The sequence below is a fragment of the Xiphias gladius genome, chromosome 7, assembly GCF_016859285.1.
Source record: "Xiphias gladius isolate SHS-SW01 ecotype Sanya breed wild chromosome 7, ASM1685928v1, whole genome shotgun sequence".
Classification (NCBI taxonomy): Eukaryota; Metazoa; Chordata; class Actinopteri; order Istiophoriformes; family Xiphiidae; genus Xiphias; species Xiphias gladius.
Genome location: NC_053406.1, coordinates 22,570,921 through 22,594,287, shown reverse-complemented (window position 1 = coordinate 22,594,287; position 23,367 = coordinate 22,570,921). Strand labels below are relative to the sequence as shown.

Below are 23,367 nucleotides of genomic sequence, written 5' to 3'. Positions count from 1 at the left end.
AAAGTATGCACCAACCATCACCGGTCATCAACAGTCCATTTGGGTATGGTCCGCGTCCACGCTTTCCTTTAAATGTAAAAGTATTAATACGAAAAACAATGAAACGCAGTGAGGCAAGTAAGAGGAGGGAAATTAATGCCATCATTGCCCCAACCTTTGACACCTGCACCACCTTGTCTCTACAGCTTCACTATAATGATGTTACAGTTGCGGCGGTCCCTGAGAAAGGAAAGCACCCCGGAGATTTCCAGGTACTCCGAACAGAACCTTGATCTGCTTAGCCATCTCACTGACATGGAGCCCAAACCCACATTGTGTCCAGGTGGGCAGGTTAATCATCATACTTGTATAAAAGTAATCAGTTTAGCTATATACAGTGCAGCCTGTAAGTTGAGGGGGAGCGACAGTGACATTTTTCCAGCGTTTTGGTCTGCACTCCAGAGATGAAATAGTGACTCAGGTTATAGTGCTGACTCTCAGCTTTAAGAGTTTTAAAAGCTGTATTGGTGGAAGTCCCCAAAACAAGCAAAAGGGGATGATGATTGCATTGGCCCTCAAGCCTGGCAGAGCTCAACCGGGGAAGATGTCGTCTATGGATCGTAGAGTTCGTACAGTTTTTAAATGCAAAGATTTTGAAACCAAATATATAAATGGGATTTTAAAGTTTATTTTAATCGCCTCATAAACTTTTGTCCCCCACGGTGTATCTGCTCATCTGATGTAGATGTTAACACTCAAACAATCAAATCAAAGCCTTGCATTATCACTTTGACCTCATAGTCTTTGTTTCATTTCAAATACAGATTGCTGGAGTTCAGAGACAACAGAACAAAAATCTGCCACTGTTCTGTCTTCTGTCATGGACTGCCCTGTTTATCTATCAGTTGTTAGGTAGGTTCAGTAAGGATGCAGAATACAGAAGCTGCAGGTCAGTTACAATAACAAAGACGATAATTTAGCTGCTAAGGAGAGGTCTACACTTGACCTGTTATGGTGTTATTGGCCTGTATTGACCAGAAGCAGTGGTAATGACTTGCACTATGGCTGTAGCTGCAGCACAGGTCAATAACACTGCTCCATTGCCTAAGAGCTGTATTGTAGACAATGAAGTTGAAACTACTAAAAAGGTTTACTATGGTTACATCTGGCAGGTAGATATCAGCAGTAAACCTCTAATGAAGGGAGCAGTGTTGCTCTAACTAAAGTACGCTGGCACTTCCCATTTGGCTACTCGTGGTCATACCTCGAGGCAAAAATTCGTAATGGCTTTTACTTAGAATGGCAGTCATTTTTGGAGAGGTCAGGATCATACGCTGGAACATCAGAAGTGCTACTCATCAGTTCATTTACTCAGAGAATGTCGGAGGAGGACATTCGCGGTGTCCACCAGTAAGCAAAAGAGCAGTAAGAGGTTTTCTAGTGAGCCATAAATCAAACATTCCTCGACACATTTCCTTTGAATTAGCACTTTGGCATTTTCAAGTCAATCTTTAGGACGTGTGGTCCGCCGTTCTGTGTTTCCACTGTTGTATAGCGATGGTAGTGAAGCACTACAGAGACTCCGCAGACATAATGAAAGAGAAAAATCAATGAAGCATCCTGAAAGTCAACTGTGCATGGAATGAAACAAATTAAAGGTGTGGAGTAAAAACAATTCTCTCTTTACTGAAAGAGCCTTTACGACTGATTTCTTTCACAACCTGGCGATTCATACTCCATTGGTCATTGCTATGTTAAAGCTATTATGAAATCATGTATGTCATTACATTATATCAGGGGAGGAGACCTTTAAATTTAAAAATGGCATTCTTTGTGATTCATGTCAGCTCATTTAAAAGACATATTGAATGATGTCAAGCTAATCCCAACTCTACACAGACTAGAGAGCCCTTGCACATTTTTAATCCAATGACGCATATATACATAAATTATCCAAATTAATTGATTGAAGTTATGTGTCAAGGTGTTTCTTTGCAAACCATTAGGGCTTGTGTTTGCAGTATCTCTGTTTAACTTTGGACATACAGTATAAGGAAGCCCCCGAAACCTAACGAGCTCCGTTTTCACAACCCTACTACAATGATGAATCTGTCCACAACTAAGAGCCAGATACCTACTATATGGTGGATGTGTTGTAGCCTAGTTAGAAGTAAAGTTGCACCAAACCTGGCTATTTATGAGACAGAAGACTGTTTAGCCATAGCTTTATTCAGTACCATTATGGCAACTGATTCAGCTTAGAGACCTTAGAGAACTGCTAACTGAGGAAGTGATATTAAACCCAGAGATGCAGGGTAAGGGGTTGGAAGAACTTGCTCATTCTGCTTTAAGAGTATCAAGTCCCCGGAGACAAGCTGGAGTGGTGGATGGACCTGGGAGTTGAGCTCTCCTCGATAAGCAAACGGAAGACTCCTTCTAAACGAGGCAAGTCAGGGTGAGTTTGATGCACAAAGCGGAAGGAGCTCTGAGTGGAGTCGGGAACCACTTTCTGGAGGCAAAACAAGAGCCCGAAAAAATCAGGAGAAGAACAGGACCAGCACCGGGACCCCCAGCTGACCAACATCTCCTTAGACAAAAGAGGCCTCGGATTCAAATCTAAAGGAGCAACCCCTCCCCGTGGCCATCCCTGGATCTGATATCTGTTCAGCAGTTGGCATTTATTGGATAAATACTTTAAAAAACTAAATCTTGAGAGATGCACAAATGAGACAATGTAGAGTTTTGAACAGTGAAACTCCTTCCTTTTATTAGTTGCTTGCTGTTGTGAAATGTGCAAGACCACAGATATAAACCCCCCACCTTTTTAGGTCATACAATAATCATAGCATTTTAATCTGCTTGGTTAACTTATTACAGTTAAAGATCTTTTAAAAAAAAAAAATAAAAAATCACAATATTCATATTTGATCCAAATAATAGCTGAAATTGTTTTTAACCAAACTATTACTGTACTACTGCTTCATTTCTGGATCCAGGTTATGTATTGTATTAGGCGTGAAATCACAAATAACATCTAAGGGTGCCATACTTTCCAACTTCGATTACATAACACTGCCATCTGCTGGGCATTGCAGACCAAACAAGTTTGCAAAGAATTTCAGTCCAATACCTTTAACTACCGAACATTAGCTTTCATATAACTCTTTGTTGAGCTAGACAAGTAGTCGTCTAGTACAGTTCCCTTGCCAAAGTCCTAGTGAAAAAGCAATACTAAATAGTAGAGCGTGCCTCTGAACTCTGAAATGCTCGCTCTGGGTTCAAACTCCTTTGAGGAGATAATGTTCAGTGGTATTTCTACAGCATTGGAAATTTCTTGTGCAAGACTATTCCTCATTTTACGAGGCTTTTAATGTTGTATGTGTAAATGTGACAACAAAGGCATGGAGTGATAATGGCCTTTCAAAGATACATCATATGAATACCTACTGTATTTTAGGCAGTAAAATTTGCTAATAAAATCACATATAATATCCGTAAATACCATATATTTGACATGATCACCTTACACCATATGCTAAGCTCCGGAGGAACCAAATCCACATAAAAGTCAGTATGAATGTTTTTTTTTAAATTTCCATCTCAGTCTAAGGGGGCTAAAAATACGATTCAAGTTCAATAACCACATGTTTTAATTGCCAGAGTGTAATCCACCATTATGCACAATTTATCTAACAACTAATCACTCCAAGATAATTGGAGAAAGACTTTCCACGGTTATGTTATCTATAATTCATAAGAAGAAAATCAACAGATTTCATAAATAGATATCCAGCATATTGTAGACTATGTTGTCCAATTATTAATGTGGTATCAGACCTGAAAATCCTATAATAGCCTGGTAGTAATACACAGTGGTGCCATTTGAGGAAAGAAACACCTAGGGCAAGGTGTGATCTGCAGCACATACAGGAGTATTAAAATTGCAAATCTAACTGAGGTCCTTGAGAAAACTCTCAGGTAAACATCTTTTTAATGCTTCTTTTTGAAAAATATGCCTATTAGCTTAAAAAAGAGCTAGAACTGTGTGTCTCAAATTGCAGAAAATGTTCTGTCTTTTATTCCAATGAGGTCCCAGGTGTAACACCTGAGCAGCCTCCATAAAAAGGTGGTTCACTTATTTCAGTTTATCAGGCACATGTGACTATGTGCTCGCAATCCATTTGTGTGCTTGCACGAGTAAGAAACAAACCAAAAACTAAAACAGTAATGAATGCACAAGGCTGATTTTTCAGGAGAAGTTACTTCAGTGACAAGGCACCAGTCAAATACCTATGTTTATTTATTCTCTAGTCTGACCACTACCTCCCTTCAATGCCAAAATATATCTGAAAGACATCACAACAGCCTTTTTCATTTAAAAACTGGTAAAGTTGCCCGAGGTCCATGTGATTACCTCTGTTCCCATGGGGGTCGAACATTGCTTCTTCAAAGCCTGTGAATTTGCGCAGGGAGTCTATACTTTCAACAGTCCTGCTGTCCTCGCCCTGACGATCAAGGGGAATATCCTCTCTATGTCGAATCATGATCTTCTTCCATGTCAGAACCTTCACTCTGTGAAATGGGAAAAAGTTTAGAAAAATAATGAACTTCGCACCTCAGCTGCTAAAAATAACCACACTCGAGGTACCTGGACCAGAACTCCTCGCAGGCATATTGAGGACCTTCCACACACACGATACCAGGCTTCCCAGGCATGCTAAATCCTGACAGGCCCAGCTCCTTGGACCACTCCAAGATGTTCTTCCTCTTTGACTTGTTGTAGATGTGGTGACTGTAGATCCACAGTCGGCTGAACACTCCCCGTGTCCGTGGAGAGGACGGCTCTTTCTTAGGAGCAGATGCAGCTGATAAGCTCTCATTAATGAAGAGCTGCAGGTTGTCTTTCACCCAGTCCAAAGCAGAGAGCACACACACTTCCCCCTGGCAGTTTTCCATGAGGTATGCGTTGAGATCTGTGTGGAGCTGTGTCTGCTGGGCCCTGCAGAGACCAGCACATCTATGGCACAGATAAAAAATGCAGTAGGAAGGATTCAAAGAAAATTTCCATTCTTTAGAGCAAAAACTTCTAATGGAAATCTGGAGGAAGCTAACATTTGTACTACGAAACAGCACAAAAAAAAACGATGACATATCTTCTGATATGCTTCCTAATTAATAGTAATGACTACTCCCAGTACAATATTTTCTGAGAGCAAATTACAAGTAGGCTTTTTCGTTTTTACTGCTGCTGCAGTATTTTTGCTTTGTGATGTACATATCTTCTCCTCACTCCTAAATCTCCTCTCAAGATAGCCAGTCTACTCATTTTTAATGTGACAATGTGATGGACGTGGTTAGTGTCAGTCACTGGTCCCCCGATTAAAGGGGACAGGAGAAGACACCATAACCAAGGCTACAATTCTCAGTAGTCATCGATGGAGGGTCCATGCATGTCATCCTTACCCCTTCAGCAGCTTTTACAGGAGTTTTTGTAAAACAGATTAATTAAATGTGTGGCTTAACAACATCAAGTGATCACATACAGCGGATTTCTTGACTTCCAATGAGGCCATATTAGCAGAAAATGACCTCCCACTTTCTGTCCCATAATCCATTTCTTCTGTGTCATTAGTCTGTTGCTCATCTAGTCTGTCATTTTAAATCATTTAATTTTCACATTAGACGACACCAATGGCACAGTTGTCCTTGGCTTCTTTTTTGTCGCTCTCTGAAGATCAGGCTGCTGCTTGGGCGCTGCAGGGTTTACGGCCTGAAAGTCTGTCCGAGCTTTCTCAGACAGAATGGCAGGGCTGAAACGTGCGTGCTCGAGTTATTAACGTCTGCTTGATAAGGAAGTTTTCTGAAAATGTTACAACATTGTTTTCTGTAAAAAAAAAAAAAATGCAGGAACTAAATTAACTAAATTGGAACATTTCATAACCGGGCTCCTATACCCACATGAACTTTTTTTTTTAAAGCCTACACACACAGCACCAGTGAGTCTCTACTGATCCGCCTAACATTAGAGTACCTGAACACATCATGTTGCTGTTTTGCAAGATTCTGTTGCAAGTATGTGCAAATGTTATAATTACCGTAAACTCAGCAAATTATTAATGGCTTTGCACATGCGAAGAGTTCATCACGCTCATCGCACATCAAATGTGGATAGTGGCTTACCGGACTGTTATCTCTGGTAACACACTGGGGTATTCAGATGGATAAGCAACGGACAGAACGACATCTGTCTGAGTGGAGCAATAGGAGAAAAAAAAGTAAAAGGAAGGAAAATAATTGTGTTTTAGGTCGTATTTCAATCACAGTGACATACTGCCACGGTCTCATCCGGTTACCTTCCCCCTGCTTGCGGCGTCCAGCTTCTGTTTGATGAGAAACTGAGGTCTGGAGGGAGGAGGGGTGTCCGCTGGAGCCGAGCCCTCCACGTAGCCCAGCAGCTCAGCTAGCGCCAGCGGGTCTGTGAGCTCCAGCTCCTCCCGGGTGGGAAACATGCTGGTCAGCAGCTCTATCTCTGCGAGCTGGGACTCAGCCCGCTCCGAGTGGGACATGATGACGGAGGCAAACTAAAGCGTCGACCTTCACCTCTATAATATTATTATTTTTTTAATTAATAAAGTAAAAAAAAAAACAACTTCCTTTTCAGTCAAAGATACTGTCATTTTAAGTGGACGTTACGCCACATGTCATTCAACAAACTAACAAGCGGCATCTGAATTTTTAAACTTCCTATAGAAGAGTGTCGTAAACGCGCTGATAGGATAATGAAGGGTATTTATATAAGCTGTATATAGGAAGCTGAACACGCAGCCCAGTTTAACACTACACGACTCCCCGTCTTCCGCGTTACCCCAACCGGTAACCGAGATTTGTTTCAACTCGGACCGTCTCCAGTGACGCACAGGAAACGCACGTAGCGAACCCTAGAAACAGTGGCACCGTCACATTTTGTTCCTCTGTTGTCTGCATGTGTCAGATGGGATTTTTTTTTTTTCCCCAGTTAAATCGGCGGAGTGATTTTTTTTTTTTTTTTTTTTTGCGTATTTTAAAACTTTGTAGACCCATTTTTCTTACCCGAGGTCTTACACTTTACTGACGTAATCAGTACAATAAATTAACTATGTCCGGATTAGAGAATTATTCCGCACAAAGAAAACGAAACTGAAAACCGTGAAGGTTTTAGGCTCCGTCTGTGACAGTAAGTTGACTGGACCATGAGGATGGTCATGGAGTTTAACGTAGCATTACTTGGTGTTTTTTTTTCTTTTCTTCTGGCGCTGAATGGCCTGGTGCTAAATTGTGTCGAGCAGCCTTATGATGTTAGCCGAAGCTAACGTTACTTCAGGTGACTTCTGTGTCTGATTACCAATTTATCTCTTGACTGTGCTCAGGTGAAAATGGGAAAGAAAAGGGGGAAGGACAAGAGCTTCAGAGAGGACGATGACATCGACCTGACAGGTTGGTTTTCATCATCGTCATGTCATATGACAACCTGTACAAGGCCTAGGGTGACTTTCGCCTGATCTTGTTTTGCTTTTTCTTTTTTCTTTTTTTATTTGTTGTATCTTCATAGGTCCATCCTGTAGGCATATTAAGAAGGGAACAGACCAAACTCTTCTAAAGAAACTTTATGGGCACTCTGATTGGACTAGTTGCCAGGAATGTAAGCATGAAGAAAATAAAGAAAATAACAGCACCACCCTGCCACAGGACTCTGAGGAGGAAAAGGAAACGGCAGCCATATGGATGTGCTTGAAATGTGGCCATAGAGTGAGTTTATTCAGCCCGTTTATCATTCAGATGTTGACAGTGTATGTAGTGACTTTTTTGCTAAATACCTGATGCATCTCTTCTGCAAGGGATGCGGACGCAACGCTGAGAACCAGCACGCCATCAAACATTATGAGACTCCTCGGTCAGATCCCCACTGCCTGGTGGTCAGCATGGACAGCTGGAGTGTGTGGTGAGCATGCTGCTGTTGTATGTTAATTACGGAGGCATACAAGTGGTTTCCGAAAGTATGCGGTCACGTTTTCCACAATTTGTGTTGTGAATTTAATTTTAATTGGATAAAATATACATTTTTGCCCATCAATGTAATTCTTAATTCTTCAGTGTGACACTTAATTCAGTACTTTGTAAAAGCCCCTTTGGCGGAAGTTACAGCTTCAAGTCTTCATGGGTAAGTCCCTGCAAGCATTGCAGGCCTGGATTTGGGCAGTTTATCCCATTTTTCCTGGCAGACCCTCTCAAGCAACGTCAGATTGGACGGGAAGTTTCTGTGAACTGCCATCTTCATGTCGCTCCAAATATGTTCTATTGGGCTTAAGTCTGGGCTTTGGCCGGGCCACCCGAGGACAGTCGGAGACTTGTCCCAAAGCCACTCTAGCGTTGTCTTGCCTGTATGCTTTGGGTCATGCTGATGGGTGAAAGGTGCAGGTTTTCTTCAACGACCTCTCTGTATTTTGCTGCATTCATTTTGCCCTCAATTCTGACGAGTCCCCCTGTCTCTGCTGCTGAGAAGCAGCTGAAAAGCCCCTCCCCCAAATCAAAGTAAACTGGAACCACAATTTGAGAGCCACAGCAGAGAGTCTGAATACTTTAAATAAGAGATTTCAATTTTTGATTTTCAATAAATTTGCAATAGTTTCCAAAAAAAATAAAAACAACCCATAAAGCCATTATGGGTTAGTTAGTGTAGACTGAGGGACAAAAATGGCGCACAAAAAAGTGTATACAAAGTGAATGGGCCTGAATACTCTCCGAGACCATTGTACATTATGTTTGAAATGAGAAGTAAATGTCCTTGTTTTTTCATGTGTTGTCTACCCTGCAGGTGTTACATATGTGACGATGAAGTCCAGTACTCCAGAACCGGACATTTGGCTCAGCTTTTGACCAACCTAAAAAAGCAAACCTCTGCAGATCCCATAAAGAGACCACAGAAAAGTAGGTGCCAGAGGGAAGTTTTATCATCACCGTGAATGTTTTTTTTTTAATCAAAATGTATTATTGGAATTACATGTCTCTATAACCATATCCACCATGTCATGTTTGGTTATATAGGAGTCAAAGAGGAAGACACCTTGTTGGAGGTTGAGCAGAAGACAGAGACTGTAAAAGCAGAGGAAAGTGAGGACAAGGAAAACAAAGAAAACAAGGACCACCAAAAGAAAAACGCCAAGAAAGAGAGTGTTGGGAAATCGCAGAAATCCGGCACAACTGAAGACAAAGTTGGTGTTTCGGTAAAGGGGCTGAGCAACCTGGGAAACACATGTTTCTTTAATGCAGTCATTCAGGTAGGATTGGGCCGTATAGGATGCCAGTGTTGAGTTAAATTGAGAGAAGTTGTAAATTCTGGAGTTTTTACTAATTGCTGTCATTGTCATTTCCAGAATCTCTCTCAAACACAGCTCTTAAGACAGACTCTCAACAAAGTGACGGAAGAGGAAAGGAGTCTTAACATTAAACCTGGTGCCTCCTCAGATCTGGTGTGTTGCTGTTATTCTTTAAACGTTTGTTTTTAACATAAAAAAAAAAACAGTAGGTTTATGTAGATTTATCTTGCCTAATATACACCATTTATTACTTAAAAACCTGTTTTTATTACGATTACAGGAGCCCGTTCTAGTGCAGTTAGATCAGCCTGGATCCCTGTCTTTGGCTATGTGTCAACTACTCAATGAGATCCAGGAATCCAAGAAGGGTGTGGTAACGCCACGGGAGTTATTTACCCAAGTTTGTAAAAAGTGAGCGCGACTACAGATTGGGGTGGAACCCGGCCATAAAATGTGCTTAAAATATACTTCCTATCATTGCTGCATTAAGCATGGCTCATCGTCTCATCTCCTCTCTGCAGGGCTGCCAGGTTCAAAGGATTTCAGCAGCAAGATAGCCAGGAGCTGCTGCGCTACCTTCTGGATGGGATGCGAGCCGAGGAGATCAAAGTATGCATTGAGTTTTTTTCTGAATTCAGTTTTCCTTTTCTTTCTCATTTAGTGACCGTAGAGATTTGGCTTTCTCAGAAAGCTACTCCGACAGGTGGGTTAATTTTCATTAGTGGAGGTTTTATAAGAGCAAAATCCGAGCGTAAAGAGGCTGAAATTATTGATATATATCTTACATCTGTGATGGTTTATCAGATGGTTATTTTTTATCATTTGCATTTAAAGAGGGTGTTTGTCTCTACAGAGAGTAAGCTCAGGGATCATGGAGGCGTTGAAACAATCTAGGAAAAACGCAGATGGAGAGCAGCTGAAAACACTAGTCAAAGGTAAGTAACTGAGCTATAAATTAAATATCTAAAACTTTGTTGCATTGTACTATACTATACAATCTTGCAACATTTAATAGTTAAATGTGATCCTCTGACAATGAAGTTCTGATTTCAGAGTATGAGAAAAATGGATTTCCAAAAAACTTTGTTGACCAAGTTTTTGGTGGGGAAATGACGAGCACTATAATGTGTCAGCAGTGTAAGACGGTATGTACTGTGCACAAACCTTTAAGATAACCTGTCAGTGTCATGTCAGTGTCAAGCTAAATGGCCAACTGTTTTACACTTGCAGGTTTCTGTAGTCACAGAAATGTTTTTGGATCTTTCCCTTCCTGTTTCTGATGAGGTAATGCTCTCAAAAGTGTATTTGTTTGGGTTTTTCTTTCCCGTTTTTCCATGTTATATGTAAGTTAAACACACGCGTCCTCTTATGACTACATCTCGTAGGCTTATAGAAAGAAGAACCAGAAAAAACGGGTTCAGAAGACCAGTGAGTCGAGCCAGGATGGCAGAAACAGCCCTGCTTTGACCAACGGAAATGATGACATTCCCACCGGGGCTGGTAGCAAGTACCAGCAGAAGAAAGCCAAGAAGCACGCAAAGAAGCAAGCAAAGGTATGTACACAATGGACGTTGTTTTCTTTTGCCTTCGCTTGTCTCGTCGATTGATTATTGTTGAATCATTGTGCAGAATAAACTAAATAGTCTGTATTGTGTCCTTGTCTTTGCCTGTAGCATCAAAAGAGGCAGAAGAAGCTTGAGGGAAGAGTTACTTTGGACAGTCTCACGTCTCCGGGCTGCACAGAGAACGAACAGACGGATCCTTCTGCAGATGCAAATGAAGGGGAAAATGCTGACAGTGAGACATATGAAGAAGCCCCTCTGAATCCTGCACAAATCATTGCTGATGAGCAGGGTGCAAAGAAGCTCGACACTGTCCAGGCCGAGAAGGAAAAAGACGAGGGTGAGGATTCAGCGATTGGCTGCGACTCATCAGCTACGGCATCGGTCAGCAACCGTTTTACCCTCTTATCCGAGGGGCACAACTCAAAGGACAGCGTCGTAGATGAAGACAAAATATCTGACATGGAACAGGAAGCAGAGGAGGACACACAGCTGGCGAGTGAAATGGAGAAAGTAACCCTGGATGATGCCTTCATAGAGGACTCCGATGCTGTGGAACAAGGCATGGAGGCTGAAGATGAGCCAGTTGAGGATAAAGAGTACACTGTAGTGAATCAGGACCCAGAGCTGGCCTTCCACACATTGGCTACTAGAATGGCCCCTGAGAAGCAGGAGTGCTCAGTACAGTCATGCCTTTTTCAGTTCACCGAAGTGGAAACCCTCACGCAGAACAACAGCCTGCTGTGTGTCACCTGCAATAAATGGCAGGGGAACAAAGCCAAGGCTGGAGGTACGTGGAACTTCTCTCCATGATCATATCTGACCTATTGTTCATATGCCTTTGTTATGGATATTATACAAACAGAACATGGGTGTGGATTTCATGCACAACAATTTCACAAATCCAGTAGTTCTAACAAGACATGAAGCCAGTCAATTTTTTTTTTTTTTTTTTAGCATTTTGCTGAGTTCTTTTTCTCAAAGTGACTAATTTTTCCATCTGGGGATAAATAAAGTTCATTTTCTTTAATTGTGCTCTGTTTTAGAATCCAAGAAGAATATCTACACTGATGCCTTGAAGCAAATGCTGATCTCCTCTCCCCCACCAGTTCTTACCCTTCATTTGAAGAGATTTCAACAGGTCAGACAGCTGAAGAAATTTTCTACTTGACTGTCAGCCAGGATGTTTTTATTCAAGCAGCCGTGACTATTTAAAGAGCATGACACGTACCTGTTTTGTTTTTTTTTAATTATTATTATTATCTTTAACACTGATCACTTTTGTATTTTTCCTCTAGAATGGATACAGCATTTGTAAGGTGAACAGACACGTTCAATTCCCCTTCATTCTGGATCTAGCTCCTTTTTGTGCGGTTAAATGCAAGGTAAATACTGGGATCGACAGCTTTTATTATATATCAATACTTTTATAGGTCTATTTGTAAACATATCGTTGTTTAAGTTTGAGCGCTAACGAAAACTTGTTTCCGAACAGAACGTGACGGAGGGAGATACTCAGATTTTGTACAGTTTGTATGGTATCGTAGAGCACAGTGGAACAATGAGGTCGGGTCATTACACGGCCTACGTGAAAGTACGACCTGAGCTCCCTACGCCCTCGTCCAACGGACTTGCAGTAGAAGGTAGGTGTACTCATGCGCGACGACCGACGGAATAATACCTTGCTCCTACTATTTTAAGCATCCCCACTAACTCGCCACTGCCCCTCACTTCACTTCCAGGAGTTGCAGAGCCACCCAGAGGATCCTGGTTCCATATCAGCGACACAAGCGTTCAGTCTGTGAGCGAGAGCAAGGTCCAGAGTTGCCAAGCCTACCTCCTCTTCTACGAGAGGATCCTCTAGTCAAGCTGTGCCTCACTACTCAGGAAATCCAAACAAGCCGACCTGCTGCTGCTTCAGCTCCGGTTTACCAACCGTGGCCTGTTTTGTCAGTGACTCAAACGGGGCTGTGAAATGAAATTAAAACGATTATACACATGGGACAGTTGACAGCATTGACATTTTCATCACAGCAGTGTCATACGGTGTTTCAGCAATTAAACGGGACAGCTGTTGGATGTTTCTCGCACTCGTGGGAATATGGCAAGGTGTGATAATGAAAGTCAAGGTTGACGTGGATCAGATAGTGGATTAGTTGATTTAATTTTGGGATACAAATCAAATTCGGGGGAATGCTTTGTAAAGGGAAAAATATTTATATGTCTATTTTTTATCAATGTCATGTAATGAAGAGCTGCAAAAAAACGATTAAAGTTTCTCGTGGCTCGTGTTATGACTTCCCGACTCGCACTGAGCGTGCGCAGAAAATTCAAGCGGCGTTTCCTGGTCCAAATTGTCACATGACGGGAGGAAAGTCAGGCTCCGGATGGCTAGAGTCATCTCTACCCGAACTTTACAAATGGCAGTGTTATCCAGCTGACATGGCAGGTCAGTGAGCATTCGCCCCTTTTTTTTTTTTTAAATGAATATTTACAACGGAACTGTTTCGAAAGGTTTTCCTTTCTTTCACCAACAACGGGAAGGTCGCTGGGTGCAGTTATAGCTAACGGCCTGGCCTAGCGTAAAAGCTACTCCGTCTGGATAACATTTCCCTCTGTTAACATTGATATCTCAAAAGAAAATTTTTATTTGTTGGTGACATAAGGTCTCTCTTTAATAACTGGATATTGTTCGTTACGCTTCTCCACCCGGGCCCGGTTGGGTAACTTGGCCAAATATGAGTCAGCATTTTGAACTTGCTGCCCAAGTCAAAGAGTTAATGCAGAGTTAAATCCATCCAGGCTGCAGTAACTCACTGAACATATACAGTAACTGTTAAAGCTAATTAAAGTTTGTCATAAAGCTGTCCAACTAATTCTTTAACCCAGTCAGTACAGTTTTCACATAAATTACTATATTTAGCCTATGTACACACTCATATTACGCCAGACAGAAGCACTGGAGCATTTTTGTCCCCAAATTGGTCACCGAGTTACTAGCAATAACATGTCATAGGGTCAGACTATTAAAACATATTACACTTTAATGGTTAAATTATATGTGGTGCATTTATCTAACTCGTATGTTATCAACAATGTCCTTGAATGAGGAGGTACAGTTAAGTGTCTTAAGTAAGAAGACTTAACTGTTTCATTTGACTGTCTTGGACATTCTCTGCTGTACATAATAACATCACTTAAGGTGGTATAATACAGTAAAAAAAAAAAAAGTATTAAGGTATTTTACTAATGCGAAAGAGAAGAACCTTCTCAGATGCCCTATTTGAAATGTTCCTCCAGACCGCAAGGGATAACCCGGACTATGAAAATGTGCTTGGTAGCTGTAAGTGATTTTTTTTTTTTTTTTGCATCCCCCTGCTCCTTCTGACACACAGGCTGAGCTCGTAAGAACCATGTCGCTCCGAGCTCCTCGCATGTCAGTGTTCACATTTCAGTCTGCAGTGCACAGCGCCCATGTTCTCCGGTGTCTGAATGACCAAAGGCAGCAGGATGTGCTGTGTGACGTGACAGTGGTGGTGGAAAACAGGAGTTTTCGGGCCCACTGCTCTGTCTTGGCTTCCTGCAGTGAATACTTTAACGGCAGGGTTACCAGTGTCACCAGACAAAATCCCATCATCACCTTGCCTGACGAGGTCAGTGTCCTGCTGTTCAGCTGAAGGATTTGGGGAAAAACTGATACTGCAGATTTTTTTGGTGTGTGCATGAATACAGACTTTTGTTGGTCACAGTTTCACCAATAAGTTTTGAATTCAGTTGCTCTATTTCAGATTTATGAGTGGTCAGATTTTTTTTTTTTTTAGAGTAGGAAATAAGGCAGCTCTGTGCTTGAGCAGGCTTACCATGACACCAATTAATTTAGACTGAATCAGCATGTCCTTAATCAGCATGATATCAATATTGTATTTATGCAACAAGAGGGGAGCTCCTCTACAGAGTTGCTGCCATTTTAGCTTTTTTCCACATAGCTAAAATGTAACATTATACTTAACAAGCTGAAATATCTGTACGTGCAGAGTATTCGTGCAAGGCCAACCACCAAAACATTTTTGAACAAGACTAATTTGTTTATCAAATGGACTACACAGTTTTTTCTTCAAGATCAACCAGGATAAATACAAACACGGCTAGTTCTGTTTTTCTGTCCAGCAGTAGATAACTTTGTGTTATGTGACTATTGGTCCAGTTTACAGCTTTTTGTTATGTGACTCTTGCACATGCATACATCACCATGGGTGTGACAACAATGCTGTATATCTGTCAGCCCTAAAAAGAACAATTTAGTTTTAAACGGCTTTGTTAATTTTTGATAACTGTATATGTGTTTACTAGATACTGGAGTTTATATCGTCTAAAGGCTTTATTGCAAAACGTACAGTTTTAGGAAAATGGAAGTGAGAAATTTCAGGGCAGATATGTAACAGCCCAGTTGAAGTGGATAGTCTCTGCTACTTTTGGAGCTGTCGAAGCTTTGTTGTCGTATTTTATTCTTGCATGAGTTTGATTATGGCTCAACGATTTCCTGTATATATTTTCCCCACAGGTGACCGTGGAGGGGTTTGAACCTTTGCTTCAATTTGCCTACACATCAAAGCTGCTCTTTACCAAAGAAAACATTCACGCCATTCACAGCAGTGCTGAGTTTTTAGGATTTCAAGACTTGGAGTCAGCATGCTTTGATTTCCTCATCCCAAAGTTTTCTGAAGGCAAAGGAACCTCACAGGAGGTCAGGAGCAGAGCCTGTTGTCGGAACCCGGATCCCGGTACCGATTTTGACTCCAGTGTACAGAGCAACCAACCAAAATCATTTGAGTCTCACAGCTCAGTGCCTTCAGCAGGTGATGAACAAACAAACTTCCCATCACAGTGTCCTCAGAACACACAGGGTCAGACGAACAGTGGGGAAGAACACTTCTGTCTGGAGAACTGCGGTCCACAAATGGCCCCCTTATCTTTGGAGTTAGCAGCAAATGGTGTGTGCCCCATGTTGTCTTTGCCATGCCCAGACTCTGACAAAGCAGATCATCCGTCTCAGTTTTGCGAAAGAGACATTTTAGAGATAGGAGATGTGTGTAATCAGAGTGAGTTTAGTTTGGCAGACTGTGGCTTACCCTGTGAGCTGTCAACCCCAGGGGATGTGAATCCGCCAGAACTCATTGAGCCAACAGGCAGAGATGTTAAACAGACTGTTGAGACTCTTGGGGCTGAAACCAACTGTGACCCCGGTCCATGTCCACTCAACACTTCCGGGGCAGAAAATTGCAGTGAGTTATTAGAGCAGAGTGAGGATGGCCTTGAACAGAGAATGGCAGGTGATCTCTCAGACCCTACACTAACTGCATTAAGCCATGAAGAGGGATTTGGGGAGAGGAGCAGTGTGGAGAGGGAGGTGGCTGAACATCTGGCAAAGGGATTTTGGTCTGACCTATGCCCATCTCAGGCTCAACCACTCCCACTGGATGCCATGGACCAAAACAATTTGGCAAAAGCATCAGACTTTCATTGGCTTAAGCAGCTGGACTTGAGCGCCAGTGCAGGAGACTGTCCTTTCCTCAGGGACCTTGGGACAGGTGATGACCCGGCTCCACGCACTGACAGTCTGTCCCAGTCAGAGAAGAGCCCCTACATGTCCTCCTCGTTCAACTCTGGGGACGATTCAGACCTGGACACTGATGGAGATACTGAGGCCAACAACAAAAGAGCAGCAGAGGTCAATGTGAAACGCAGCTGATGTTTTGATTGTTCATAGTTGAAGATATTAAGTAAAATTAATCAAATTCCGTATACCTGTACTCTACAGATTCAGCTCCCATTCCCAGTGGAGCAGATTTCAGTGCTGAGCCGAAGTGCCTTCCAGCAGCTTCTGAGACACCATCACCTGACTCAAGATCAGCTGGAGTTTGTCCATGATGTCCGCCGACGAAGCAAAAACCGCGTGGCTGCACAGCGCTGCCGAAAGAGGAAACTCGACAGCATACACCAGCTGGAATGTGAAATCAAAAGATTAGTAAGTTGCCTTCAGTATGTCCAGTGTTCACAACATGTTGTCAAACACTATATTATTGAATTAGTGTCTTTTCAGAGCAAGAAGCACTTTCCGACCTTTATTGACATCTAGTGGTGACTGGTAAGAACTGCAGATATGTTGATGGAAGTACTTTTGACTTCCTGACTCAGCCCTCATCCCTTGTTTCACCTCTTGTCTATTTGAAATAACAAATAGTGTTGTTTTTTTTTGTTTTTTTTTTTTTGCAATAGAGGTCAGTATGTTAGATAACTGGAGCACATTTAACACACAATTATCTGGACTCTGTGTGAGGACCAGAAGACAAAAACACTTCATGACAGCAAGTGAATGCATCTCACCCACTTCTTTATTGAAATTACATGGGTGTAAATTCTGTGGCACCTGTAGAAATAAACGAATCGTTACAGATTGAACGGACTGGAACAGAAAATGTTCGAATTTCAAATACTTGTAAAAACTGATGAAGGAACATAAATGAGGGTAAGAAAAAAAAAAAGGGTAAGAAGCCTGAACGAAGAAAAACAATGAGTCTTTCTGACTAAGTATTGGGTAAGCTCCATGGAGTGACCTTTTAATTTTACAGGGTAAATTTCAGTTGTAATTATTTGTCCAAAACAAAGGCATACGCACCGTTGAGTCGAGGAAATGACTGTGCTTTACTGTCATCCTCTCTGCAGAAAAATGAGAAAGAGCGGCTGCTGCAGGAGCGCACTGAGCTTGAGCAAAACCTGGAGGAGACGCGGCAGAGTCTGTGCGGGTTATGTAAGAGTGTCAGCATCGAGTCTGGTTCTGATCAGGAACACTTGCAGCTTCTTGCCAAGCTCTCCTCCCCAGACTTCCCGAGTTCCTCCCCTAGCCGTGTGGGTAAAGATGAGGAGTCCCAGATCACGATCGAAATGGTAAGTTGTTCGTGTGACCTAAGCGGACCGCCTGCAGACTCAGCTCAGACTGCTCCACCACAGGCTGGCACACAGATGGGGGAGGCAGGTTCTCCACAGAGCTGCCCTGATCCTGCATCTCTGCTCACAGCTTGTCTGGACATGGACAGCAGCTTATAATTGGACTCGGATTCCATTGTCATTTCTAATCATGCCGGACCACGGTTAGGGGGTGAAGTTTGAGTATATACTGTAATCCCCTTTTGGGACAGACATGCTTTCCTGTGCATTTCACTGGATAATTCTCAGCCTGATTAGAGGTATCTTAAATCGACATGGATAAGTGTCAAATTTCCTTCGCTGTATTTCTAATATGCATTTCACTGTAGTAAACACAAAATTCAGTATTCATCATTTTGAAGGTGCAGACAATTTTCAGGGAATTCCCATATGTTTCCACTTGTAAATTAGGAGAATTAAGTTTGATTTTCTCAGGGACACTCATAACCTGACTGTGTTTTGATGGCTAAAATAATTGTCTTCGCACACCCACCCCCCTGCTCTCTCAGACTCACAGTTTTGATAATAAGATGTTTCTTTCGTTCTGGGTTACTAAGTCTGTCGTTATAACCTTGACACATACTGTTTTATTCTACCAGTATGCTTTGATTAAATATGCACAGCACTAACAGACTTTTGTACCGTAGATTTCAAGGAATTGTTATAGCTAACATAACATGTATAGTTTGATTGAATAACTGTCAGCTTCCCCCAGTATTTGAGGAATGGTTGCAGCGTGTCTGAAAGTATTACAGGGGAACATAAGAAAGTATGTTATTTGATGCAAAACGTGCCTTATGCAGTGGTATAGTATAAGTAGAGAAAGATTAAGGCAATCTTTGTATATTCTTGTCTCCAGCACTATTGCACATTAACCCAGAGCCCATATCGTTGGCGTTCTCGTATGTTTAGGTCTGTCTGCATGTTGAGTATTTTTTATTAAATGCTTTCATGGATTACAGATTTAAATAAACAGCATTTTCTTACAATTCAGTGTTTCATTTCCGCCCCCAAGAAGCAGGAATATTTTCCACTTGATGCACAGTACCACAGTTTCGCAAGTAGGTGGAAGTGAGGCTCTATTTAGCACACCAGCTCTGCTGACCCTTAGTTGACTGACTAGAATACTGTAACAGTATGAACTGTTCCGTCTGCGCTCTCTCTGCAAGAGATTGAGCTTTCTCTTGGAAATCGTTATGCAAGATTGAAGCTTGAAGTTGCAAAGGTTGTTTAAACTTTGACCCATAGAGTGGTGTCAGAGTGTTCAGTCAACATGGGGCCATGACATAATCAACAAAACGCAAAAGATAAAAAGTTGAAAGCTGGGCCCGGAGCTCTAAATGAGGAGCAGGGAGCTATTTCAGAATTACTTTTGTTAAGGTAAAGAAAATTAGTTTGTGTCCCAAAAGTCATGTACTTGTAGCAAAATTATGTTGGGTAATAGTACTATGATACAGCATGTAATATTTAAAACGGCACTCTGGTAAATAGATGAATCCGTTCTACATTAGTTCTACAGTGAATCTTTAGGTAAACTGTAGATGGGACTAAATTAGGGCTGAAATTAAAGGAAAACTCAGATGAGGTTGATAAACGACATAATCGTATTAAACCAGTTCCATGCATAACAACCTCTGCCACTTGAGAAGGAGAGCAAAGTAAGCCACCTGAGTCACCGTATCACCCCACACACAAACAGAATCTATAAGGAAAATTAAACAGCAGCTTTGATGTTCACTGCCTGCATTCGGCACAAGTATCAACGCTGCAGCCGATATTCCTCGCATGCTCTTAAACGGCACACATCAGCACGTCTACCTGCGCAGGTCCACATGTAGACAGATACTTTTGGTACCAGTAGCTGGGATAGGTTGGACTGGCAGGTCGCCTTCATATCGATTTTAAAAATGTGTACGTGAGAAACAGTCGGTTCTGATGCTCCCGTCCGACGAAAGCTTGGCTTTAGCTAGTAGCATGGCGCATGTTAGGCAACTCTCCAAAGACCTTTCAGTGGCAATTATTGTGACACAATGTGCATCATCCTCATCGTCATCAGTTTGAAAAATAATTCTTTCATCCTGTTTGGAGTGTTTCTTAATATCATGTAGACCCCCTCTCCTGCATCACACCAACCGAGTTCTTTAGAGGACTACACATTGTTTTCAGCATATGGTTGAAGGTGAAAGTCATCTCTGATCAAAGCATAAGATACCGGAGGATAATTACAAACAAGAAAAAAAAAAAAGACCTTTCTCAATACACTATTACTTTTGCTGCTTTATCTTGTAAACAACTAGTTAAAATTACGTATAGTGTATAGCACCGTCATCAAATCTACACACCTTCAAGTTCAAGTATCCATCGTCGAGCAAAAAACATCACAACATAGTGGCAATCGCCGTATGACTAACAATTACATTTCTTGTGGTCGTTTACTGTGTCTGTGGACCTGGCTCTGCCGATGGCCTGAGGCTGCAAATAACCATCCTTGACTTGCCAAAAGAAATGTGGGATAAACATTATTCAAGGTTTAAAATTGTTGGAGTTTACAGAGCTATAATGTGAACTGACACTAATCCGAGTGCTCCCTCTCGTTTCAGAGTGGAGATCTTGTATCAGATGTGGTCAAACAAACCAGTATTAAAGAGAACAACCATTTCAGGAAGACCCCTTTAAAGTTGAAGAAGCAATTTTGTCAAGATGTTTTTGTCCTTTGATATGAATGTCCTACTTCTCTCCGTCTGAACGGTTGTTTTGTTGTTTTGTGTCCTTTTAAAATAGCTACTTGAACACTTTGGGACAATGGGGAAAAAAAAAAAAAAAAAAAGCTATCTTATTGAGTTTTCTTCACAACACAATCCTCAAGGTTAAAGTGGTAATTACACTGGCAACCCTGAAGCGACTAATAACACGCGTACCTATCCTAGAGAAGTTGACTCACACACACACACACACACACACACACACTGACACACAAAACTATAACTCTACAAGTAGTGTTGCATCAAAAAGTCAGAAGGATTAGATGATGATAATGCCACAGACATCAGATATCATCTCCATGTGCTGCCCTGACACACATCTGTAGAAAATCCTCAAGTTGATGCTTGTCAAAACAGGCATCACCTTCGAATACCAAAGCACCCCGGAGCATTATGAGTTGGGCCTATTTCTGAATTTCCCTCCCAAAAATTAGGATTCTTCCCCGGTGTTTGTGTCTTTTATGCACAGTTTAGATTTTGGAGCATTGTAGCTCAAAAAGTAAGATTATCCTCTTTTGCAAGCTACACAGGACGAGAGACTTGATTTGAGGAGGAAGCAGCTGTGCGGCATGGCAAGGTCAGAGGCCCATAATCCGCGGCCTCATTCAGGCGAGATTAAAAACCTGCTCCGAGTTCTCATTAAGAACGCAGGGTTAGAAGATTAAAGACCAGCAAACAAAATGAAAGCAGTTTAAGCCCAATCCTGGAATTCATCAGAATACCAAAACCTTAAACTGTCATTACAACGTGAGATTAATGCAAAGCTCCCTTGAACTCTGTATCTGTCTTGATATATCTTCTGTGTTAGAGCCTATATTTCCTTTTTCCCCAAAAATCTGGACGAAGATATCTCACTTTTTTCTGTCATTTTTCTCCACCTCCCTCTTCTCTGATTTGTTTTTTTTTTTCATTGAAATGTTTTTTTTAAATTATAATTCAACACTGCCAGTATGAATTGGCTCAGATTACTGTCAATCGAGTTACCAGTCCAATTCAATTCTTTTGTTTTGTCAAACATTACACAGTTTTCTTTTTGTAAAAGGGTTGCTGTATGTCCCTTTTACCTACACTTCCAGAGATTCCTGTCATTATCCTCTGACAGACAGACTCCACAATACTTAGGTAGCAAGGATTAGGAGACAGGAGGCGAGGGAGGGAAAAACAAGGATTAGAAATTAAAACATCTGGAAGTTAGCTTGCTTGCAAAATTGCTAAAGCAGAGAATATATATGCTAATAAAATAGACAAACACTGTTCAGTGTGGCACTCATGGAGATTAATTGACTTTTCATGCAGGGTAACACGATTCTTTTAGGGCTGGGCAACCAGCGACATTGTGAGATGGATTACAGGACCGTGCTTGCTAAAACATCTTTTCCATATCCTCTTTAATTTTGAGATAAACATGTGATGTCTGAGACAATCCAATTGTTGGAACATCAGAACAATATAAACCAAAATCCGTGATATAATAGCAGCGACCTTCACCTCAGTAAACACCAGATTAGACCCTGAAATATCAATTAGCTTTGAGATTCCCTCTTATTTTCTGTAAGGATGCACTTTATGTAAAATTTAAAACAGCAGCACTACACCGACTTCTGTCATGCTCTCCTGAATGTAGAACTATGGAGTGGGCATCCATATAGTGCTGATGTCTCTTTAGCACGGGTCAAAATCCTAGAGAAAGACAGAATACTTGTATAATCAGTCCCAGCATGAGGTCCATGACCTTCTTGCAACAAAGCATAAGTCTTATAAGCTGTTGAGCTACTGTATCCTAACTGATTACATGCTGCAGTTACTATGAACTTCATTTTGGAGGTAGTGCAGAGAGAGGGGCTGTATCCCATTGACAGGATTATATAAATGAGAACCATAATACTGTAATCTCCTAGAGAAATGAGAGAAACCGCCGAACCCAGCTAGCTAGCACCCTGGTCTACAATTGTCAGATTATCAAACAGCTGGTTGTACAGTGACAGATTACATTCACACTTGTTTTCTTGAATTAAATGCCCTACTGTGTGTTGCATTTGTAAAACTAGACACACAAGGAAAAGTGCCTTTAAGGACAAGATCTGTCAAACAAGTCGTGCTATATCAGATTACGACTGTTTAACCAGTCATGGAGAAATTGTCAGAATGTATCAGCATCAAGAGCCAAGTGGAAAAGCTAAAATGATGCCTGCAATTCTGTGAAGTATGTTGGTTTTTAATTAACTTTGCTGTTGTGAGAGCTAGATTCAGCACAGGGGTTACAGCGCAGAAAAAAATCCCCAAACTTCAAAGGAAGCTATCATCCTTTGAGCAAAGTCACATACTGTGGGTTATTCACGCATTTGATGTGGGCTGGTGTCTTATTGGGTACCATGGAGAGGCGTCTCCAATGTTTTCCTGTATCATCGCCTTATAGCTAATTTTGCCTGTATCGAAAAAGAATAGATATTGGATAAAGAATCTGTTCTAGAGAAGGAAAAAATACAACACCGGACAGCTGTCAGGTATATCAATCAATCAATCCATTGGACATTGGACTGAAACATACAGTAGAGTTCCAGTTGATTGTTTGGTTTTGACCTGGCGTCCTACTTTTTCTTTGACAGAGACAACTCAAAAGAAACTAGAACAGTTTAGTGTTTGTCATTCAGAGCTGAGCACTGTAGGCTTCTGTAATCTCTTCTTTGATGATTTTTGCTGTAGTGTACATTGGTGGCACCTGAATAC

General features: G+C 41.5%; 3 protein-coding genes across 5 annotated transcripts; 2 read left to right on the top strand and 1 right to left on the bottom strand.

The window, feature by feature from the left end:
- Positions 1-2,743: 2,743 nt before the first annotated feature.
- Positions 2,744-6,944, bottom strand: rwdd2b (RWD domain containing 2B). Its single transcript, XM_040129862.1, has 4 exons — positions 6,333-6,944; positions 6,160-6,227; positions 4,628-4,996; positions 2,744-4,551 (listed from the first exon to the last, which is right to left on the bottom strand). The coding sequence occupies exons 1-4, from the start codon at positions 6,543-6,545 to the stop codon at positions 4,299-4,301; spliced, it is 903 nt and encodes a 300-aa protein (XP_039985796.1). The 5' UTR covers positions 6,546-6,944; the 3' UTR covers positions 2,744-4,298.
- A 100-nt stretch (positions 6,945-7,044) lies between these two features.
- On the top strand, positions 7,045-16,805 carry usp16 (ubiquitin specific peptidase 16). Of its 3 annotated transcripts, none has more exons than XM_040130218.1 (19): positions 7,045-7,192; positions 7,386-7,452; positions 7,568-7,764; positions 7,854-7,957; positions 8,831-8,943; positions 9,061-9,293; positions 9,390-9,485; positions 9,613-9,743; positions 9,854-9,941; positions 10,186-10,267; positions 10,386-10,477; positions 10,563-10,616; positions 10,718-10,885; positions 11,006-11,684; positions 11,941-12,035; positions 12,193-12,279; positions 12,390-12,537; positions 12,637-13,343; positions 16,713-16,805. In XM_040130218.1, the coding sequence occupies exons 2-18, from the start codon at positions 7,392-7,394 to the stop codon at positions 12,756-12,758; spliced, it is 2,550 nt and encodes an 849-aa protein (XP_039986152.1). In that variant the 5' UTR covers positions 7,045-7,192; positions 7,386-7,391; the 3' UTR covers positions 12,759-13,343; positions 16,713-16,805. The 3 variants fall into 3 exon arrangements, with proteins under 3 accessions (XP_039986152.1, XP_039986151.1, XP_039986153.1); XM_040130217.1 differs by lacking the exon at positions 16,713-16,805 and adding an exon at positions 15,456-15,561; XM_040130219.1 differs by lacking the exons at positions 10,563-10,616; positions 16,713-16,805 and adding an exon at positions 15,456-15,561.
- On the top strand, positions 14,308-17,998 carry LOC120792228 (transcription regulator protein BACH1-like). Its single transcript, XM_040131301.1, has 4 exons — positions 14,308-14,547; positions 15,456-16,628; positions 16,713-16,919; positions 17,618-17,998. Exons 1-4 carry the CDS (start codon positions 14,308-14,310, stop codon positions 17,996-17,998), a joined length of 2,001 nt encoding a protein of 666 aa, XP_039987235.1.
- The last annotated feature ends 5,369 nt before the right edge of the window (positions 17,999-23,367 follow it).